The 17,172-nt window shown below is 41.6% G+C and overlaps 1 protein-coding gene across 6 annotated transcripts in view; it reads right to left on the bottom strand.

The window, feature by feature from the left end:
* dlec1 (DLEC1 cilia and flagella associated protein) overlaps nt 1-17,172 on the bottom strand; it is a 181,819-nt gene that overhangs the window by 129,245 nt on the left and 35,402 nt on the right. For 5 of the 6 annotated variants that reach the window (XM_059640337.1, XM_059640334.1, XM_059640338.1 and 2 more), the window contains 3 exons: nt 16,270-16,481; nt 13,278-13,362; nt 515-602 (listed from right to left, as the gene is read on the bottom strand). In XM_059640337.1, coding sequence (XP_059496320.1) covers nt 515-602; nt 13,278-13,362; nt 16,270-16,481 — 385 coding nt within the window. The remainder of the gene's footprint in view (nt 1-514; nt 603-13,277; nt 13,363-16,269; nt 16,482-17,172) is intronic. The other variant, XM_059640341.1, reaches the window with a different exon arrangement.

The raw sequence follows: 17,172 nt of genomic DNA on the forward strand, positions 1-17,172 counted from the left end.
ATGATCATAATATATAGGAGCAGAAGTAGGTCAATTGGCTCATCGAGTCTGTGTCACCATTCATTGATATCATGACTGATTCAATAAATCTCAATTCCACTTTCCTGCCTTCTCACTATAACCCTTGAATACACTTAATTACCAAGCCTCTGCAGTAAACAAGGTCACAGATCCACTGCCATCTGAGAGAATATCTTAAATCATCAAATAAAGTTTATCAAATAAAGTTGGACATCAAATCACACATGTAAATTTAAAAAAAAGGAAGATTACCAGAATTTTGCATTCAGGATCTTGTTTTAATTGTGCGTGCATGCCTTAAAGGAAGAATGAGTGGCGATGAGGCTAAGAAAAAAATTTCAGAAAGTAGGCCCTCAGCAACTAAACGCACTGCCATCAATGGTGGAACGAATTAAGTGGGGAACGCACAAGAGGTTCATCATTATAATGTGCTTATATCTGACTCTGCATGTTTTGACAATCACAAAAACAGTAGGTAAAAGTGTCTGCTCACCTAGTCCGATGGAAAAGAATGAGGTACTTGGTGGGATGACTCTCAGGTGGCGGCTGCTGGAAGTCATGTTTCTCAACTCAACATTTGTCTGAAAAAGTTAAATGGACATAAAAAGATGCCTTTTGTATTGAATTTGAGAATGCCAGACAGTAAAAAAGCTCAAAGGCTTCATAGAAGTGCAAATTTGCATTTTTCTGGTGCTTGTATTATAGAAACATAGAAGATAGGAGCAGGAGGAGGCCATTTGGCCCTTTGAGCCTGCTCCACTATTCTTCACGATCATGATTGATCGCCCAGCTCAATAATCTAATCTTGCTTTCTCCCCATAACCTTCGATTCCATTCTCACCAAGTGCTATATCTAGTTGCCTCTTGAATATGTTCAATGTTTTGGCAACAACTACTGCCTGTGGAATTCATTACAGCCTGTAATGAATTCCACAGGCTCACCACTCTTTGGGTGAATAAACGTCTCCACATCTCCGTCCTAAATCATCTACCCCGAATCCTCATACTTTGACCCCTGGTTCAGGTCACATCCACCATTGGGAACATCCTTCCTACATCTACCCTGTCCAGTCCTGTTAGAATTTTATAAGTCTCTATGAGGTGCCCCCTCATTCATTTGAACTCTAGCAAACACAAAATCGATCTAGTCAATCTCTCCTCAAACATCAGACCCACTATCCCCAGAATCAGCCTGGTAAACCTTCGCAGTGCTTCCTTGAGACCAAGAGCATCCCTTCTCAGAAAAGCATGTCAAAACTGCGCACAATATTCCAGGTGTGTTTCACCAAGGCCTGTACAACTGCCCTGCTCACCTAGTCCATCGGAAAAGAATGAAGTACTCTGTGGGGTGACTCTCAGGTTGTGGCTGCTAGAAGTCAGGTTTCCCAATTCAATGTCAAACGAGCAGGTCTCCCCACAACATTACAGTTTTGTAGTTAAATTGCTTTATAAGCACAACATAAAACTTCAAACACAATGTATTTTTCTATTGTTCAATACTATATGTGGAATGTGAGTATTCCTTTAAGTTGATAATTGCCGATGAGCTGGTACTTCTAGTACCAGATCAAGAATACTCTCCACTGCTGGGGATGTTTTACTGCTGGCTGGCTTTAATTTAAAATCCATAATGCAGCTTGAACAGTATCTACCTTAAGTCCTGGCCCACAGAATTGTGCACAGTTATCAATTGTGGTTCAGCTGTCAATACTCATGTAGCTGAACCATAATATCCAGTTCTCAAGATTGTCTCTGGGATTCGAGCGCACAAAAACCATGGTTGATATTCCTGTAAAGTCCCACAAGGGGTGAAACTATACTGTCAGAGATGTTGTCTTTTGGATGAGATGTTGTACTAAGGTCCTATCTACCTGTAGAAGTGGATGTAAAAGATCTCACACACTATTTCAAAGAAGAATAGAGTTATTATCTGGTCAATATTTATCCCTTAATGAACATCACCAAAAATACATTATCTAATTATTATCATAATATTAACCATGTTCATAATTTCAAATGAAATAGTGGGGTGGAATATAGATATTAGCCTATGATCCAACACAACTGGAGCATAGACGGTAAGTTGCTTGATGTCACAGTTCCAAAGTTTTTTTGGGCATTCCCTACAGAGCTTGCAGCTGTTGTGCTGTGAGAACCTAAGTGAGATGAACGTACATATGTTCTGTTTGGAGCATGGTTTGGATGGAGGCAATGGAAAGTCAAGTGGCAGATGAGATTTAATGCAGGGAAGTGTGAAGCAATTGTGTAATAATATTTTGATGTGATTTGATTTAATTTATTATTGTCACATACCTGGGTACAGTGAAATGTTTGTTTTTCTGTACTGTACAGGTAGATAATACCATACAAATTACACAAGGGTAATAGAACAGTACCAGAAATGCAATGTTACACATGCAGAGAAGCTGCACAAACAGCAAAATCAATACTAAATTTAAAACTTCACAGATCCTTTCAGAAGACTAATAACAGCAGGGAAGAAGCTGTTCTTGAATCTTTTGGTATGTGTGTTTAAGCTTTTGTATCTTCTGCCAACAGGAGGTTGGAAGAAATTATAACTGGGGTGGGAGGCATCTTTGATTATGTTGGTTGACTTTCCAAGGCAGCAAGAAGTACAGATAGAGTCAATGAATGGAAGGTTGGCTTGCGTGATGGGCTGGACTATGTTCACAACTCTCTGTAATTTCTTAGGGTCCTGGGCAGTGCAGTTGTCGTACCAAGTCTTGATGCACTCAGATAGAATGCTTTCTATGGTGCATCTACAAAAATTGGTAAGAGTTTTTATGGACACGCCAAATTTCCTTAGGCTTCCAAGGAAGTAGAGGCATTGTTGTGCTTTTTAGATCATTGCATCAATGTGGGAGAACCAGAACAGATTGTTGGTGATCATCACTCCCAGGAACTTGACACTTTCGACCATCTCTGCCTCAGCTCCACTGATGCAGTCAGGGGTGTGCCCTGCTACTTACTTCCTGAAGTCAATGACCAGCTCTTTTGTTTTGCTGATATCCATGGAGAGATTGTTACCTTTACATCACGTACTCTCTCTCTTTTCTGTATTCTGTTTTGTTTTTGTTTGCGATCCGGCCTCCAATGGTGGCGTTGTCAGCAAACTTGTAGATAGAGTTCAGACAAAATTTGGCCACACAGTCACGAGTGTACAGGGAGTATAATAAGGGGCTGAGTACACAGCCTTGCAGGTCGCCAGTGATGAGGAATGTCGTGGAGGAGGTGCTGTTGCCTATTCTCAACATACATTGAGGTTGAGTGGAGATTTGATGGAGGTGTTTGAAATCATAAAAGGTCTGGACATAGAAGGTATTGAAAAACTGCTCTCGCTGGTGGAATAATTGAGAACCAACAGGCACAGTTTTAAGCTAATTGGTAAAAGAAGCATTAATGACATAAGAAAAGCATTTTCAAACAAGGCATTCAAGAAGAGATTGATTATTATTTGAAAAGGAAGAATATTCAATGCTAACAGGGAGCAGCAATGTGGGAAATGCTGCTTAGAGAAACTAGCACAAACACAAAAACCTTAATAATCTACAGTGCAAAAACAATTCCATGATTCTAAGTGGAATCACTAAGTTCTGATAGAAAGTCATCATCAATTTTGTTTCTCCGGCTGCAACAATGCTTCCTGGTTCAATTTTTTCCATTTTTATTTCACCATGTTTATGCTTGGGCATTGGATACAATGGTTATATACCACTACATATTGTCACAATTTTACTGCCTGGGAAGAGACAGTAGTTCATTAGTAATGTCAGTAGCCTGACATTGCAGTTTAATACTCTGTTGGAATGGTTTCAAATCCTATTATGTTACTGCTGATTGTGAAACTTAAATTCAACTGTTTCTGTAAATCTGGAATTGAAAAGCTAACCTAATTACAACCAATTACTGTAAATGGTTCACTAATGTCTTTTTGAAAAGGAAACTTTTCATCATAACCTAGTTTGGCCTATGCATAACTCCAGATCCACAGAAATAACTGATACTCACAGAAGTGGTACGGCAACTAACATGATGGGTTTTAATCTACATATTGATTGGTCAAACTAAGTCAATCAAGGTAGTCTTGAGGAGTTCATAGAATGTATCCATGATAGTTTCCCTGAACAGTATGTAACGGAACAAATGAGGGGGCAAGCTATCCTAGATCTGATCCTGTGTAAAGAGACAGGAACAATTGATGCTCACAGTTGGGGATCCTCACGGAAAGAGTGATCAAACTATGGTTGAATTTAAAATACAGATGAAAGTTGAGAAGGTAAAATACCAGCAGCTTGTGCTTAAACAAGGGGGCCTGCAACAGGATGAGGATGGAGTTGCCTAAGATGGACTGGGAGCAAATGGTGGGACAATTGAGGAAGAGTGGAGGACATTCAAAGCGATTTTTCACAGTGCTCAGCAAAAGTATATACTAGTGAAATGGACAGATTGTGGGAAAAGGGATAATCAGCCGTGGATAACTAAGGAAACAAAAGAGGGTACCAAATTGGAAGCAAATGCACACAAAGAGGCAAAGATTAGTGGAAATCTAGGGAATTAGAAAACCTTTAAAAGGTCAACAGAAAGGCATAAAAGAACTATAAAGAAAGTTAACAAAGTGTGGAGCTGGTTGAACACAGCAGGCCAAGTAGCATCTTAGGAGAACAAAAGTGATGCTGTTGTCCTGCTGTGTTCATCCAGTTCCACACTTTGTTATCTCGGATTGTCCAGCATCTGCAGTTCCCATTATCTCTGATATAAAGACAATTAAGATGGATTACGAAAGTAAATTATCTCAGAATATAAAAACAGATAGCAAAGGTTTCTACAAATATATAACATGAAAACAACGGTCTAAGGTAAACATTGGTCCTTGACAGGATGAGAAGGTTGATTTAATAATCAAAAATAAAGGAATGGCTGAGGTGTTAAACAGGCATTTTGAGTCGATCTTGACAGAGCTAATACCATGCCAATAATTGATAAGAAAGCTATGGCAGGTGAGGACCTAGAAACGATAAATAATTATCACTAAACAGGTGGTGGTAGGCAAGCTAATGGGGCTAAAGGTAGACAAGTCTCCTGGCCCTGATGGAATGCATCCCAGGAATCTTGAAGTGGTGTCACATTTGCTGCCTTCCAATCTGACGGAACCACCCTAGAGTTCACGAATTTAGGTAAATTACCATAAGTGCATTTGTCATTTTCCCCAGGAATCTAGGGTGGTTCAACAGATTGGAAAGAGCAAACGTGACGCCACTGTTTAAAAAAGGAGGTAGACAAAAGGCGTGTAACAATGGGCCTGTTAGCTTAACTTCTGTCATCGGAAAAATGCTTAAATCTATCGAACTAGAAATGGCAAGACATCTGGATAGAAATTGTCCCATCTGGGAGACACAACATGGGTTCATGCAAGGCAAGTCATGTTTAACTAATTTACTTTGAGGACATTATGAGCATGGTAGACAACAGGGAACTGGTAAATGTGGTGCAGCTGGATTTCCAAAGACATTCGACAAAGGACCGCTGCAAAAGGCTGCTGCAAAAGATAATGGTACATGATATTATGGGTAATATATTAGCATGGAGAGAAGACGGTTAACTAAAGGAAAGCAAAGAGTGGAGATAAACGGGTGTTTTTCTGGTTTGCGATCAGTGGCTAGTGGTGTGCCTCAGGAGTCAGTGTTGGGTCTGCAACTATTTACAATTTACATAGATGATTTAGAGTTGAGTACCAAATGTGTCAAAGTTTGCAGCTGACACTAAGATGACTGGTAGAGCAAAGTGTGCAGAGGACACTGAAAGTCTGCAGAAGGATAAAGATGGGTTAAGTGAGTGTGCAAGAATCTGGCAGATGGAGTACAATGTTGCTAAATGTGAGATTATCCATTTTGGCAAAAATAACAGCAAAATGGACTATTATTAAAAAGGTGAAAAATCACAGGATGCCACTGTGCAGAGGGACCTTGGCGTCCTTGTGTGTGAATCACAAAATGTTGGTTTGCAGGTGTAACAGGTAATTAAAAAGACAAATAGAATGTTGCCCTTCATTGCTCGAGGGATGGAGTTTAAAAACAGGGAGGTTATGCTACAGCTGTATAGGGTGCTGGTAAGGCCTCACCTGGAGTTCTATATACAAGTTTGGTCTGCTTACTTGAGAAAGTGCAGAGCAAGTGCACTAGGTTGATTCCAGGGTTGAAAGGGTTGGCTTTGGGGAGCGATTAAGGAGACTGGGACTAAGTTCATTGGAATTTAGAACAAGAGGGGGATCTTATAGAAACATAAAAAATTATGAAGAGAATAGGTAGTAGCAGGGAGTTTGTTTCTACTGGTGAGTGAAACCACAACTAGATGACATAGCCTCAAAATAAGGGATAGCAGATTTTGCAGAGTTGAGGAAGAACTTCTTTGACAACAAAGGGTTGTGAATCGATGGCATTCCCTGTCCTGTGAAGCAGTTGAGGCTTCCTCGATGAATGATTTTAGGCAAAGATAGATAGATTTTTGAACTGTAAAGGAGTGAAGTGTTATGGTGAACAGGTGGGTAAGTGGAGCTAAGTCTACAAGAAGATCAACCACGATGTGATAAAATGGCACAGCAGGCCCGATGGCCCAGACAGCCTGCTCTGTTCCTATTTCTTATGTTTTTATTAAATGTGATTGACTCCAGCACCTGTCTCAAATGACCCTAGTAAGCCACTCAGTTGAAGAGATAGTTAGTGATAAGAATTAAATGCTAACCCAGCCAATAATACCCACCTCCCCTGAACAAATAAAAACACTATTTTGCTTCTGTAAAGTATTAGGAGAGCGTGAAGGCTGTCTTGGGTTCAAATTGTTTGGCCATGTTCACATTTGAGTTGTAATTGTGAATTACAGGCAGTTAGATCCTTGTTACATTTCTTTGCCTATGTCAGCAATTTTCTAACTTACCTAACTAAGTTATTTACCATGTGTGTATACTGTGGAAGTTTGGTGGAAGGGCTATTTGCTAAGATTGGAGGGAGGGGTCTAGCAACATTTTTGTGGGAAGTGAATTGAGGCTTTATGAATTTCACCAGTCACCTGAGGAGTTTTAGAAAAGTATTTGCCTCAGTCCAAAAAGCACATTCTAGGCCTTGTTAAAGTAACCAATTCTACATCCTTTAGACAACGTTAATTGCCCTTTGCTATCTTATTAACTTAAAGCCAGTTTACAGGCCATAGCTGGGAATGCAGCAAAAGGCATCTGCACTTGTGGGAGTCGGGTTGTGACAACGCCAGGCTGTTAGAACTACTGCCAAAAACTAGGCAAGAATCCAGAGGTACCCCGGTCATTTGACAACAAAGAAGTAATGGATTCAGAAGGAGAGGGCAAAGGAGAGATTCAGTTAAAAGAAAAAGACAACTACAAAAGAAACAATACTGAAAGTTGGAGGACAAGGAAGTTCAAATACTTTCTAACAAAATATCTTGACTACTCCGTCATTTATGGAATGTAACCAACCAAGACTGAATCATAGTATGTAATGTTAGACTGACAATTGAATGTATTTGGCTACATTACCACAGGAAGCTTGGGCAAATACTGCACACCCTTAAAGTCCTAGCTGTGGATTTTAATCTCCCTCAGAAATTAAATGATTTGCAATAAAGTGAAATTAGTTGTTTGTTGGGTCAAGTGGCTGGTTTATAATGCAGTGATGTCAACAGCGCAGATTAAATTCCTACTCAGGTTACCAAGAAGGTAACCTTAAGATATGGTGACCCTCAGATTAAACTATCACCACCCATTACCTTGTAATGAGAGAGCAGTCCTGTGGTCTGGGAAGAATATTGTGACTTTTCCTTGATGTTACCTGTACTACAATATACGCAAAGATAATCTGCCAAGCAAATCTTTGAAATTATATTGCAGTATATAGATGACAGGTTAGACAGAGGATCTTGATCGGCGCAGGCTTGGAGGGCTGAAGGGCCTGTTCCTGTGCTGTAGGTTTCTTTGTTCTTTGTTCCAGTATAACAGTGTATAAATGTTTACTTTAAATTCTTGTATCTACTGATTCTGTGGTGGCAAAAACACATTTACTTAAAAAGTGAAATGTCTTCAAAAAAGACATTGCCAAGTTTAACGGCAGCTAGTCACATGGACGAGCCCTTTTCCTTCTATTTTGCAAAGGCTATAAATATTCTAAATGCATATTTCAGCCATTAAAACCTCATGGCTCAGCATATCACCCATTCAAACATTACCTTCAAACCAGGGAGTCAAACCTGGTTCAATGAAGAGTGAAGGAGGGCTTGCCAGTAGCTGCACCAGGCATGCCTGAAGATGAGGTATCAACCCGGTGGTGCCACCAAACAGGACTACTTGCACGTCAAACAGTGAAAGCAGCAAGTGATAGACAGAGCTAAGCGATCCCACAACCATTGGATCAGAATTAAGGTCTGCAGTTTGAATGGTAGTGGGCAATTAATCAACTCACTTGAGGAGGAGGCTCCACAAATATCCCCATCCTCAATGATGGAAGAACCCAGCATATCGGTGCAAAAGATAAGGCTGGAGCATTCGCAGCAATCTTCAGCCAGAAGTGCCAAGTGGATGATCCATCTCGGCCTCCTCCATGGTCCCCTGCATTACAGATACAGTTTTCAGCCAATTCAGTTCACTTCATGTGATATCAAGAAACGGTATGTCCTGTACACAAAAAGCAGGACAAATCCAACCTGGCCAATTACTGCCCCATCAGTCTACTCTCAATCATCAATAAAGTGATGGAAGGTGTCAGTAACAGTGCTACCAAGCAGCACCTGCTCAGCAATATCCTGCTCAGTGATGTCCAGTTTGAGTTCTGCCAGGGCCACTCAGCTCCTGACCTCATTACAAGTTCAAACGTAGACAAAACAGCTGAATTCCAGAGGTGAGGTGAAAGTGACAGCCCTTGATATCAAGGCTGCATTCAACTGTGTGAAGCATGGGGGTCAATCACCTCAGCTCCAGGACATCTCTGCAGGAGTTCCACAGGGTAATGTCCTGGGCCCAACCATCTTCAGCTGCTTCATGAATGACCTTCCCTCCATCAGAGGTAGGGTGTCTGCTGATGATAGCACAATGTTCAGCACCATTTGGGACTCCTCAGATACTGAAGCAGTCTATGTTCAAGTGCAACAAGATCTGGACAAAATCCAGGCTTGGGCTGAAAAGCGACAATTGACATTTGCACCATACAAATGCTAGGCTATGACCATCACCAATAAGAGACAATCTAACCACCACACCCTGATATTCAATGGTTTTACCATAACTGAATCCCCCACTATCAACATCCTGGGCGTAATCATTGACCAGAGGCTCAACTGGACTTACCACATATACACAGTGCCTCAGAGCAGGCCAGAAGTTAGGAATACTGTGGCCAGTAACTCACCTCCTGACTCCTCAAAGCCTGTCCACCATCCACAAGGCACAAGTCAGAGGTGTGATGGAATACTCCACACTTGCCTGGATGAGTACAGCCCCAACAACACTCAAGAAGCTTAACACCATCCAGGACAAAGCAGCCCGCTTGACTGGCATTGTATCCACAAGTATGCACTCCCTCCACCACTGATGCTCAGTAGCAGCAATGTATACCATCTACAATGTGCACTGCAGAAATTCACCAAAGATCCTCAGACAGCACTTCCAAACCCACGACCACTTCCATCTAGAAGGACATGTGCAGCACACATAGGGAAACACCACCACCTCCAAGTCCCCCTCCAATCCTCTTACCATCCTGACTTAGAAATAGGGCAACTAGGGATGGGCAAGAAATGCTGGCCAACCAGCCACGTTCACATTCCACAAATGAATAGAAACATTTGGAGAACAAATGACTTATATTTATATAGCACCTTTCACAACCTGATAATATCAGAATGGGCTTTGAAGAGAAACTTTGAATTGGTTACTCTTTGAATTGTGATCACTGGAACAAACTAGGCAATACCATAGTCAATTTGAACACCGCAAGGTCTCACAAATAGCAATCACCCGACAAACTTTACTTCTGAGATTTTCCTTTTGATGTTGATTAAGAGATAAATGCTGACCAAGACACTGGGATAACTCCCTGACTATTCTCTTCATAGTGCCATAGGATCTTTTATGTCTACCTGATGGGGCAAATAGAGGATCTCAGTTTAACATCTCATCCAAATGTCAGAACCTCAAACAATGTAGCAATACACTGGAGTCTCAGATTAGATGTGGTGCTCGGTTTCTGGACAAGACAACTGAATCCTCCTTCAATCATCTGTGCACATATACACCAGGACTTCTGTTCTTGCATGGACTGTAAAATTGTACCCCTTATTTTGTCTTGTTTTCCAATGTTCTTCTGACCAAAGTGCATCATCTCAAACTTCTCTGCATTAAAGCTCATCTGTGTCCTATGAACCTTCTCCATCAACTTGTCGATGTACTTTTGAAGATCCACACAATCCCCCTCACAGTTTACAATTATTCCAAGTTTCATGTCATCTGCAAACTATCAAATTGTTCCCTGCACACAGATCCAGATCATTAATATATATCAGGAAAAGCAATGGTCCTAATACCAATCCCTGGGGAACTCCACTACAAACCTTCCTACAACCTGAAAAATACCCATTGACTATTACTCTCTGTTGCCCAATACTCTGGCAATTTTATATCCATATAGCTACTGTTCGTTTCATACCATGACCTATAACTTTCCTCTCAAGTCTGTTTTGTCGCACTGTATCAAATGCTTTCTGGGAATATGCCACTTCAAAAATGTTACCACATTGAGCCTTTCTTATATCTCTTCAAAAAACTCCAGCAACGTAGTAAAATATGATTTTCCCTTTGGAAATCGATGCTGACTCAAAGCTGACTCAGGTAAAACAAAGCTGACTGGGAGGGTGCAGAGGTACTTCACCGTGATTTGGACAAGTTGAGTGAGTGGTAAAGCGCATGACAGATGAAGTATAATGTGGATAAATGTGAAGTTATTCACTTTGGTAGCAAAAACAGGAAGGAACATTATTATCTGAATGGTGATAGGTTGAGCAAAGGGGAGGCACAACAAGACCTGGCTGTCCTTGTTCACAATCACTGAATGTAAGAATGCAGGTGCAGCAGGCAAATGATATGTTGGTCTTCATAGCAACAGGATTCGAGTACAGGAGCAGGGATGCCTTGCTGCAACTACATAGGGCCTCAATGAGAGAACACCTGGAGTACTACATGCAGTTATTGTCTCCTTTCCTGTGGAAGGATGTTCTGACTTTAGCAAAGGTTTACCAGATTGATTCCTGGGACGGCAGGGCTGATGTATGAAGAGAGATTTGACCTGTTAGGGCTATATTCACTGGCGTTAACAACAATAAATGTGGGCCCACAACAATACCCATGTCCCCTAAATGAATTTTAAAAAGGACTAGAGCGGGAGAATCACATAAAAGTCTATACAAAATTCTAACAGGACTAGACAGGGTACAGAGAGGATAGATGTTCCCGACGGCTGGGAATTCCAGAATCGGGGTCACACAGTTTAAGGGTATGGGTTGGTCCATTAGGACTGAGATTTGTAATTTCTTCACCCAGAGACTGGTTAGTCTGTGGAATTCTCTACCACAAAAAGTGAATGAGGCCAGATCATTGACTGTTTTCGACAAGTAGTTAAGATATAGTTCTTAGTGCTAAAGTGATTAAAGGAATGGGGAGGAAGCAGGAAAAGGATATTGAATTGGATGGTCACCAATGATTATATTGAAGGACCAAATGGCTACTCCTGCTCCTATTTTCCAGGTTTCCAACTCTTCCTGATCAACCCATCACTTTCCATGCGGCTGCTAATTCTATCACAAAGAACTAGTCTTAGAAGCCTTCCCACCACCAAAGTTAATCTGACTGGTTTGTAATTGCTGGGATTATCCTTGCAATCTTTCCTGAACAAGGTGACAAAGTCTCCAGTATTTTGGCACCTTGCCCGAGTCCAGGGATACATGAAAGATCATGGTCAGGGTCCCTACAATTTCTGCCCTAATTTCCCTCAAAATTTTGGATGCAGCTCTGTTCGCACTTTGGCTCAGTTATCAGCACTGCTGCCTCACAGCGCCAGGGACCTGGGTTCAATTCCATCTTCGAGCAACTGTCTGTGTGGAGTTTGTACATTCCCTATGTGTCTGTGTGGATTTCCTCCGGGTGCTCTGGTTTCCTCTCACAGTCCAAAGATGTACATGCTAGTTGGACTGGCCGTGCTAAACTGCCCGTAGTGTTCAGGGACATGTAGATTAGGTGGGTTATAACGGGGTGGGTCTGGGTGGGATGTTGTGAGGTTCGGTGTGGAGGTTTGATGGGCTGAAGGGCCTGTTTCCACACTGTAGGGATGATCCATTAAGTATCTGCAATATGTCGAAGACTTTTTCCTTATTAATTTTGACCGTTCTGGTGACAGCATTTCTGTCCCTGTCACCATGGCTTGGGAAGCATCCTCCTCTTTTTTAAAGACTGATGTAAAATATCCATTTAACACCTCTGCTGTGACCCTCGTCTCTATGTGTAAATTCTCTTTTGGGACTCTAATCAGCCCTCTTCTTCCTTTAACCAGTTGTTTATTATTTATATGCTAAATGAAGATTTCCCTTTATATTAACAGCTAGTCTTTTCCTTTAATTCCCCTTTCCTTCTCTTATTTGCTCTTTCAACTCTCCTTTAAGCCTTCAGTATTCCTGTTGGTTCTCAATCGTATTTCCCATTTTAACCCGTCATAGCACCCTTTTTTCTTTCTAGCATTAATTTCTAACTCCTTTGTCATCCAGGAAACTCTGGATTTGTTTGTCTTATCTTCCAGTTGAAGGAGTACACCCCAACTGTACCCGAATCCTCTGTTCTTTGAAAATTAGCCCATTGTTCAGTTGTTCTCACAATACCACAGGTTTGGTTCTGACTTCACTCCCTTGAGGGATCAGCACCTCAACACCTTCCAAAATGGAAAACTGATATGCAATGGTACTCAAGGGGACTTCTGCACTACCTGCCTGTTTCTCATGGTCTGCCTGGCAGTAACCTATTTCCTTCAGTCCCTTCCTCCAGTTGTTGAAGCAGTGATGTGATGACTTCCCAAACATGCCATCCATGTAACTCACAGCCTCATGGACGGATTGAGGTGGTTGGGGAGAAGAAGGGGAAAAACACAATCAAATTATTTAACTTTATTATTTGAAATTACTGAACCACTTGTACTCACTTCATACACTTGTCCCACTTTGTAGTTTGTGAACAGAATAATAGGTGGATTTGCCAGAAAGACGGGAATAGGCTCATTGGGGTCACTGCGAAACAAAAAAATTATATATTAATCTCACAAAGGACATCCAGGTTTTCCTTGAATTGAATCCCTACAGTATGGAAGCAGACCAATCAACCCATCAAGTCCACAATATGCCTCCGAATAGCATTCCATCCAGTGCTACCCCGCAACTGTATCACTGTAATCCTGTATTTCCCATAGGTAACCCACCTAGCCTGCACATCTGTGGACATTATGGGCAATTTAGCATGACCAATCCACCTAACCTGCACATCCTTGGACTGTGGGAGGAAACCAGAGCACCCAGAGGAAACCCACACAGACAGAGGGAGGATGTGCAAACTCCACACAGATGGTTGCGCGAGGGTGGAATTGAACCCAGGTCCCTAGTTCTATGAGGCAGCAATGCTAACCACTGAGCCACCGTGTCTCTCCCAATGCTTTATTATTTTTGATACTGAACGTTCTGATTGAAGACAAACACTGCACATCACAGACTCTTCTCCTTCTAATCATTTTCACATTGTTAAAGACTAATGCTTCTGTTCTGGTTAATTTTAGGAGAGGTGATAACCTAATGGTGTCATCACTGGACTAGTAGACTAGATAATGTTTGAGGAGTTCAAATACCAGCACGACAGTTGCTGGAATCTGAACTCACTAAAAATCTTCTATTAAAAGACTAATGATGACCAAGAAATCATTGTCAATTGTCATAAAAAACCCCATCTGGTTCAAGAATATCCTTTAGGAAAAAGAAATGCAGTCCTTACCCGGACTGGCCTGCACAAGTTAAGTCCTACCAAGTAAGGATGGCAGTTTTCTTCCCTAAAGGACCATAGGACCATAAGACATAGGTGCAGAAATTATGCCATTCAGCTCATCAAGTCTGCTCCACCATTCAATCATGGCTGATAAGTTCCTCTTCCGCTTTCTCCCCATAACCCTTGATCCCCCTGACAATCAAGAACCTATCTATCTCCATCTTAAATATACTCAACAACCTGGCCTCCACAGCCTTCTGTGGCAGTGAATTCCATAGATTCACCACTCTCTGGCTGAAGAAATGTCTCTTTAAATCCATTCTAAAAGATCTTCCCTTTACTCTAAGGCTGTGCCCTCGGGTCCTAGTCTCTCCTACCAATGGAAACATTTTCCCAACATCTACTCTGTCCAGGCCATTCAGTATTCTATAAGTTTCAATTAGATCCCCCCCACCGCCTCATCCTCCTAAACTGGGGCGGCACAGTGGCTCAATGGTTAGCACTGCTGCCTCACAGCACCAGGGACCTGGGTTTGATTCCAGTCTCGGGTAACTGTCTGTGTGGAGTTTGCACATTCTCCCCGTGTCTGCGTGGGTTTCCTCCGGGTGCTCCAGTTTCCTCTCACAGTCCAAAGATGTGCAGGCTAGGTGGATCAGCTCTGATGAAGGGTCTAGGCCCGAAATGTCAGCTTTTGTGCTCCTGAAATGCTGTGTGGCCTGCTGTGTTCATCCAGCCTCACACTTTGTTTTCCTGGATTCTCCAGCATCTGCAGTTCCCATTATCTCTGATGCTAAATTGCCCATAGTGTTTAGGGGTGTGTGGCTTATAGGGGGATGGGTCTGGGTGGGATGCTTCAAGAGGCGGTGTGGACCTGTTGGGCCAAAGGGCCTGTTTCCACACTGTAGGGAATGTAATCTAATCTAATCTAAACTCTACCGAGTAACCCAGAGTCCTCAAACGTTCCTCACATGTTAAGCTTTTCATTCCTGGGACTATTCTCATGAACATCCTCTAAACCCACTCCAGTGCCGGTACATCCTTCCTGAGAAATTGGGCACAAACCTGCGCACAATACTCTAAATGTGGCCTCCAAATGTGGACATGAGTGAGCCAGATGGGTTTTTCCTGACAGTTGTTTCATGGTCATCATTAGGCCCTTAGATTCAGATTTTTATTGAATTCAAATTCCACCATTTGCCATGAGATAATGGGAACTGCAGATGCTGGAGGATCCAAGGTAACGAAGTGTGGAGCTGGATGGACACAGCAGGCCAAGCTGCATCTTAGGAGCACAAAAGAGTTTTTGTGTCCACTATTTGCCATGGTGGGATTTGAAGCCAGGTCCCCAGAATATTCTCTGCGTCTCTGGATTAACAGTCTAGCAATGAGACCACTGTGCCACCGCCTCCCCAACTTCTTGCTTAATGCTTTGACCAACACTATAACTTCTATTACGGGGCCTATAAACGACCCCATCAGTACTTACTAGTTCTGTGCTATTCCTAATTTCTACCCATACCCAATTTACTTTTCCCATCTTCTTAAATCAGATCCTTTGTCTCTAATGCCATCCTTTACTGTCAGGACTACTCTCCCTCCTTTGGCATTTTTCCTGCCTCTCACAAATACTGTATATTTCTCATCTCATTCACTTTGCAACCACAACTGTGTGTTGGCAATTTGTTCTGAATCACTTATCTCTATTTTTGCCACTAATTCATTGCCAGACAGATATACTCTTCCCCTCAACTAAGCCACGTGCCAGCAAGCCAATCTTACCACGTTTTGAAAAAAGACGTTTCTCCTGAAAATCATTTATCAGTGGCTCTCTCATATTTATAGCTTCCTGTCTTGCCTGAAACTGGAAAAATCTTGTCTACATGCATCTTATTGAATCTCTTCATGATTTTTTAAAATTTCTGTCATGTCATTCCCAGAGAAAAGGGTCCCAGCTTTTACTTGTAAGTATTGTCTGCCAGTTCCAGTATCATTCAAGACTTCTCCAGCACCTATTCTTTAGTCTTTTTATTACATGAATTCAAAAGGGTACACAGTACCCCAAGCATAGTCTAATCAAGTTTCTATATGAATTTGACACAGCTTTTTCACATTTCAATTCTACACCTCTAGAAATAAACCCCAGTACTAAGCTGGGCACTTTATACCTTTGGTCTATAAATATGCGTCTTCCAGCAACCTTCTTTGGCACTGTCCTTTTTGGAATGATGAGCGATTTGCCTCCTTTTTGAGGAGGCAGGTGGCGTGGGTTCTTCAGGAAGTTGTGGCATTTCTCAAACTTTGCCATATCCTTTCGCGCTTGTATTCGATCAGCCGCAGGCAACTGGTCCCTCCAAAGGTACTTGTTGGTTTTTGCCTTCTTTCAAAACATGGAGAAATTTACAATTAGGTAGGGATTTAGAAACTGACAATGTTGTTGCTCACTTTACCATTATGCTTTGCCTGTCCAAATTGACAGAGTTTAACCTGAAAGGAACTGCTGACATATGATGGCAGAAAAAAAAACTTCCTGGAAATTGCATGCAAAGCATAACATTAGAGAGTTATTCTCACGAGGCAGTTCTTGTACTTATGATTAGTTTAAATGATGGAAAAGGCAGAGTTAGTAATACCTGATCATATTAACTATCTGTTCTGTGAGTGAGATATCACGTTTTTCTGAGATGACACGCAAAGTTCAACCAACACAGTAGCCAACTCAGAAGGCAGGCAGTGCAAGTACAGTCCAGTGAGGGAGGATTAAACTAGGAAGGTGATAATCACTGTGTATAAGCAAGAGGTTTGAAAAAAACACATGGCAGCATCGAATAGTAATGCACAAAACTCCTTCACTCTAAAGCCAGACTTCAAAAATTGTTATTAAGCTAAATCACTATGGTTACAGAAATGCTTACAAATTAATTATTAACTTCAGATATACAGAAAATCCACCGGTTACTAACTCAAAAACCAGAAACCCCCAAAGCTTATTATAAATAATATTAAAATATAGATACTACATATTTAATATATTACAGTTTATCCCACAAAAGGGAGAGCAGCCAAATGAT

Source organism: Stegostoma tigrinum, chromosome 2 (genome assembly GCF_030684315.1).
Source record: "Stegostoma tigrinum isolate sSteTig4 chromosome 2, sSteTig4.hap1, whole genome shotgun sequence".
Lineage (NCBI taxonomy): Eukaryota > Metazoa > Chordata > Chondrichthyes > Orectolobiformes > Stegostomatidae > Stegostoma > Stegostoma tigrinum.